This window comes from Rhinichthys klamathensis, unplaced genomic scaffold (assembly GCF_029890125.1).
Source record: "Rhinichthys klamathensis goyatoka isolate OS25496 unplaced genomic scaffold, OSU_Roscu_1.1 h1tg000059l_1, whole genome shotgun sequence".
NCBI classification, from domain to species: Eukaryota; Metazoa; Chordata; class Actinopteri; order Cypriniformes; family Leuciscidae; genus Rhinichthys; species Rhinichthys klamathensis.
In genome coordinates this window covers 755,320-761,970 of record NW_026606604.1, presented here as the reverse complement: position 1 = coordinate 761,970, position 6,651 = coordinate 755,320, and the positions used below count along the sequence as shown (strand labels likewise).

The window sequence follows — 6,651 nt, the reverse complement described above, 5'->3', positions numbered from 1 at the left end:
TTAACGGGAGTCGCAAAGAGCTGGAGGGAGCTATACTCAAAACAAATGCCAGTTGCTATACCTCTTAAAAGGCATCTCTGGGATGATAGGATGAATAAAGGAAGAATTAATAAGCATAATTGGTTCTAGAGTCTACACGCATATTGCATAAAATGTAATGTGCTGTTTTCGTCTATATATAATATTTTATAATATAATTAGCCTGGTAGATTATAAAACCAGCAGACATACATTGAAGGAGAGACCTGAGCCATGTCCATTGTCCAGAATTTCATAGAAACTTGGGAGTGGGCTCTTTTTACTTGGACCAGTAAGCATTCACCAAAGTAATTTGCATAGTAACATGCTAAAACCATTCAGAACACTCTCTTTCTTTCTCTCTCTCTCTCTCTCTCTCTCTCTCTCTCTCTCTCTCTCTCTCTCTCTCTCTCTCTCTCTCTCTCTCTCTCTCTCTCTCTCTCTCTGTGTGTGTGTGTGTGTGTGTGTAGGGGGGGCTGGTAAACCCTATGAGGACAAAATGTGGCAATATGCCACAAAGATGGCAATATCTGAAATCCTTGTTTGGGGACATTTTTTGGTCCCCATGAGGAAAACAGCTGATAAATCATAAGTAATGATTTTTGAAAATGTAAAAATTCAGAAAGTTTTCTGTGATTGGGAAGGTTTAGGGTTAGTGTAAGAGAATAGAATATAGAGTTTGTAGGTATAAAAATCATTATGTCCCATAAAACATGAAAACACAACGTGTGTGTGTGTGTGTGTGTGTGTGTGTGTGTGTGCGTGCGTGTGTGTGTGTTTAATTTAAAAAAAAATCTAGTTAGTTAATTATGTGTAGCCTATCTTAACCTATCTTAAAAAGTCAAATAAAAATCCATGACATCCATGACATCAACCGTGACCAGGCAGAATTCCGCTCTTAATATAAACTTGAGCACTTCCACTGATCTCACTCCAAAGCAGGGATTCGGTTCCCAACCCCTCTGACACCCCACGTCACGTGACCACACTTCCAAAAACACTTTAAAAGACTCGGGATACCACCAGAATTCCCACATGAATGATTTCACACCTCTACCTCAAGAAAAAGTCCCAGGAGTGGACAAACAGGACAGAAAAGTCTCACAGTTCCTTACCCTGTGATGAGTTCCATTCAGGATCCATATGCACAGCTCAGCCTCTGATTAACTGCTGCAGAATCGCCGTTTATTTCTATAATAGCCTACCTTAATATGGCATTGACAATCACAGACTTGTCCAGTACGGTTTTATTCGGATGTGTTATCATTTTCAGCACCGTGCTCTATCCTGTTGACTCTTATCTCTACAACAACCGTTATGTCGGGTAAGTGTTTCATTCATTCAAAGTTTTTTAAACTACAGTTGTAGTGTGAGAGCACTCGTTCAAATAGCAAGCGGGCGCGAACGAATCGTATTGAACAGTTGAACGTTCGTGAATTTTGTAATTCGCCCACGTAGACACAGAATATAGCCTACATAACATAATTAAACACATAGCGATAAATTATAGTTTTTAACTAAATGTTTTTGTGATTACATAAAATAACGTGTAAAAAGCGCACCCGGTGACTTTAGGTTGAGTCCGAGTCTGTTGGTTCAAAAATAATTATCCGAATAATGAACCGATTCGCTAAAATGAATATTTATTTAGCGAGAATCCAGGGCGTACGGACCAGGGGGAGTAGGCTAGCAAAATAGTTTTGAATCATTGAAGTGCACTCTGCGCCTCCGCAAATAAAGACTAGAGATCAGTCTGTCTCTTCTTATGTCAACACTGGCTTTATAAAACAAAGCAGTTTCAGCGTGCCAAGTTTTTTTCCTTTGCTGAGGTTGAAAAGCACTCCTTAAGTGAAATCTTAAAGTATGCAGTTGGTCTCGACAGGTATAAGCACGAAGTGCAAAGAACTTGAACATCACAATGGACGCAGAATGACAATTTAAGAAACATTTAATGTGTGATCTTTTGTTTATTTTTGGTAGATTACCAGGTGGTTTGATAATCTGATATCAGAGATAGCCTATTAAAAAGTAGCCTATTATTTGATATATAGGCCTAAGTGAATTTTAAATTGAATGTTATGGCAGATATGCTGCACTTATGCTTATGGTGGATCTCTTATCATCACCACTGACCGTTTTTTAGATTTTCATTGTGGAAATGTCACACTTGAACTGGATCGTTTTACATCCAACACTCTATTCTGAAGTCCATCCCACAGGATTCCCAGAGTCATGGAATATCTATAATAGGAATTTTTCTTTTAAAAATGATTCCAGGCCTTAAAATTTTGTTCAAATTAATTCAGTTTTTAAAAGTCATGGAAAAGTAGGCCTTTTAGTGAACAATAAACAGTGTTGGGGAAAGTTACTTTTAAAAGTAATGCGTTACAATTGCGTTCCTCCCTAAAAAAAATTAACTAATTGATGAAAAATAATGCATTACGTTATACTTTTGCATTACTTTTTCTTACCTGTGCTGGGCTTGCTTGCTTGTTTCATAATTAAAACATATTTAAATTTGAACTAATGTAAAGGCTCTTTTACACTAAAAGTTAAATGAATAAACCTCAGACTGAAGGAAATGCAAATTCTCGTCTGTACAGTAGAAGGTGCAGCTCAAACAAACCTTTCATCTGGGCTGCCATTCTGGATTCCAGAAGAATAGAATGCAGGAGTAGAAAGTTCCACACACTTACTTCAGCAATAGAAAATTAAACACAAATGTGATGTTTTACTAAAGTAATGTTTGCTATGGTTAATAGGATCAAAAGTCAGCAGTTAATAAAGTGAGATTAAATACAACGTGTTTTGTATTTTTTAACATATTTAATTAATGCAGGTTTGTCTAATATTCTGAGTATTTCACAGTTTTTCTTCATTTTGGGGAATACTCTGTTTTTGTGCAAGTGACGAGTAAATGAATGCTCGCATTGAGTCTAGAACTAACTATAACCATCATCATGTTTACACACAACGCCTCTGCACTTACTCCCGATTTCTCTCAACATGGGGAGGGGAGAGGTGTCAGTGAAAAAATAGGTAAACAAAGTGACTCGAGTTACCTATTTGTAAAAGTAGGCTAACTCAGATATAGTTTTTTGTAAATTTAAAAGTAGCGTGTTATAGTTACTTGAAAAAAGTAGTCTGATTTCATAACCCGCATTACTTGTAATGCGTTATCCCCAACACAGTTATTGAACATACCGTTTTATAAACTATCATTAGCTAGAAATTGCTCTTGTTAAGTAAAATCTCCATAAAAATGTTATTCTGTCATAATCTTATGGCATTCCATACTAATATGCCTTTATGTGAGAACCTGAAATAAAAGTCACCATACTTTCATTACATCTTTTTCCACATAATGAAAGTGAATGCTGAATGGAGGTTGTCATTCTGCCTAACATCTCTTTTTGTGTTCCACGGAGAAAAGAAAGTCATACACTGGTTGAAACAGCATGAGAGTGAGTAACATATGAGAGATTCTTTGTGAATATGGGGTAAATTTTCATCTTTCCCTTTTAATGAGTCTGGGCTTCTACTGCTATTCTACTTATGACAGCTCTACTTTCCTTATGTAAAAATAAGATTTAACTTTCAAAAAGTAAAAATGTTCCTACTTTATTTTTATTTCCACTTTATACAGACACCGACCTAATTTCATCAGTATATTAATGTTAAGCAGTATTTCATTTTTTTTTATAGCATCATTTACGAATTAGTCAATGCAAGGAAGCAAATCAATTCCCAAAGAGGTGAAAACACTTGTTTTCTACTTGTCAGGGAGTGATATAAATGCTAACCCGATCAGAATGAGAATGTCCCGTCAGAACATTAAGAGAAACAGAGTAATGAAAAGTACACTTCCTCCCTGCGGTTATCTGAAATGTAATAGATATGACAATCTCAACCCATGTGATGTTTCGAATGTTTTTGATTGATTTTTTTGTGATGTTTTTGTGTGGGATGATCTTATACTTTACCAAGGCTGCATTCATTTGATCAGAAATATTATACAAACATTAAAATATTATTACAATTTAAAATAACTGTTTTAATATTTAAAATTGAAATTCATCATGTGATGGCAAATATGATTTCTCAGCATCATTACTCCAGTCTACAATGTCACATGATCCTTCAGAAATCATTCTAATATGCTGATTTGATTATTATTAACAGTTGTTCTGCTTAATATTTTTGTGGAAACCTATGACCTAAACTCAAACTTTTGAACAGTAGTGTGTGTAAATAACTAAATAATGAAATTAATTTTCTGATCAGCATGACTTTTAATAAGTGTTGCTTACTAAGATTTTTTCCCCCAGGTTAAAATTTCAACGTCCCATCAGTTAGCAGTTTTTACTGAGTAGGGTGCTATAAATTCCTGTCCTGTATAGGGTCGGTCATTGTTTTTTTCTCCATTCCATCAGATGGATGCTTTACATTGGGCTATAAAACGCACCAATCAACACCTCTTCACGTATGTGAGGCTGTGAAGCCAAGAGGAATAACATCATTCCTCACACATTCACACACCAATGTGTGATTGACTCTCCAGGTGACATCAGACAGAGAAGGTCTCGGATGTTTCACTATATAATATCAGGGCCGAAGTCAGGAAATAGGAACAACCAACAGGAAACACTAAAACAGACCGAATTGGAGAAAGAAATGCCACAAGAAGAACACTATATAGTCAGCAAAATAAATGAGAGCATGAAGAACCTTGTACCCTGCAGCTGAGGAGGTTTTTTTTATTTATTTACAGCACACGCAGATATTGCATGACACCACACAATAAAGATTCTGTGGGAAATACCATCCAAGACACAAAATACCACACACAAAGACATTACAGGTGTGGCGTCAAGCACAATTTCCTCTGCTTATACCATTAGTGGGAGATGACGTCCTTATTGATGCACTGAGACCATTTTTGTGGCTTTCTTGTGTAATGATAGAGCTGGAATGGAGCTGCTTCATACAATTACACCTCAAAAAAGGAGAATGTAACCTGGAGCATCAGCGTTACTCAAAGCCTAAAAATAGCAGATTGCTTTTAGTGATGTAATGAGGTCATATTTGGTGTGTTTTGAACCGTTTCAGAGAAAATAACCCTCAGAAATGCCTTTATGTGTTAGCTGGCTCAATAAAACTGTCTGCTGGCTGTGTCACTCTTGGAAATTTTAACATCAATCACTGGTAGGCCTACTATTACTCATAGCCTACTTAGTTAAGGATTCAAACGATCCCCTATTAAACTTCAGCATGACATGTTTTGCTATAAACATAAATCAAACCCCAAATCATGTAGCTTGTTCAGAATAGTTGAGCTAATATTTATCTTACGATTTTCTCTCGGTAGACAATATAATGGGCAAAAAAGTCCCATAGACTCACACTGACTGCTAATTTTCTTCAAAATTCTGTGATTTTCAGGGAATTTTTGAGCAATGTTTAAAACAGTTGTGCTGCTTAATACTTTTGTAGAAACTGTTATGCATTTTCTTCCGGATATTTGAATAGAAATTTTAAAATCCTTTGTAAATTATAAATATTTTTAGTTTTGATCAATTTAGTGTATCCTTGTTGATTAAAAGTATTAATTTCTTAAAGTCCCCCTTTGGTGAAAAACAAGTTTTTAATGTTGTTTATGTGTCTATGTGGTGTTTTTAATGTGCTTTAAGATAAACCATGTGCAAATTCAATGTCAAAGTCAACGCCATTGAGGATTTTCTCCTTAAAACTGCAGTGATAAAAAGACAAGTCTCAAAAACGCGATTTGAAAACGCTGGTGTTTCTGGCCACACAAACTACGTTGTAACCAATCACTTCAACGTACTTCTTTAGCATATCAATAGGCTTGTTTGAGATGAGCAAAATCTGCGCAGAACCGATCACCGGTGATCAGCCCGAGATGCATGCCGGTTAGAAATGTGTCCGAGTGCGGTCCACCTTGCTCTGATGTCATGCCGACGTATGTCAAAAAACTCTCGCGACCGCAAGGCGCACGTGTCGGATTCTGCAGTCGCGCGCAGTTGCTCTCCACCGACTGCGCTGATCAAAAGCACGATGTGAAACGACTTGCGTCATTGGGAAACGATGGAAAATCGTTTCCGACAGGCGTAACGATATGAGGCAGCGCCTGAAAATAGTTCCGTTGTGTTGACGGAAGGTGGCCAGGCGCTGCGTCATATCATTACGCCTGCTGCACTCATGGTACAGCAGTAAAGTTTCTTGATTATTACGCAGGAATGAGAGTATAGTTCCTAGCCATATCAGCCTAGAAAATCGCAACTTTACATTTTCCGTCAGTCTTAGTGCACGATGTAACTACAGAAGAGTCAAGTTTTAAATAGGAAAGATATCGAAACTCTTTGGTCATTTTTTTTTTAGAATTGCTAATGGTCTTGTCCACTTCAATGATGTATGCTAAGCTATGCTAAAAGTGGTACCGCCAGAACCGGAGATCGGCTGAATGGATTCAAAAACGGTAAAACTCAACAGTTTAACTCTGGGGGAGTTGTAAAATGAGCCTATTTCCAAAAAAAAAGTGGAGTATCCCTTTAAGGGATAAAGTTATTGACTACAAGGGGACTTTAAAAAAATCTTAAACATTTGCATACTGAT

At 36.8% G+C, this 6,651-nt stretch overlaps 1 protein-coding gene across 2 annotated transcripts in view; it reads left to right on the top strand.

Annotated features, from left to right (window-relative positions):
- Positions 1-981: 981 nt before the first annotated feature.
- The window catches only part of cpa6 (carboxypeptidase A6), a 28,092-nt gene continuing 22,422 nt past the window's right edge, over positions 982-6,651 (top strand). The window contains exon 1 of one of the 2 annotated variants that reach the window (XM_056248837.1): positions 982-1,342. In XM_056248837.1, coding sequence (XP_056104812.1) covers positions 1,230-1,342 — 113 coding nt within the window. In that variant the 5' untranslated portion in view covers positions 982-1,229. The remainder of the gene's footprint in view (positions 1,343-6,651) is intronic. The other variant, XM_056248838.1, reaches the window with a different exon arrangement.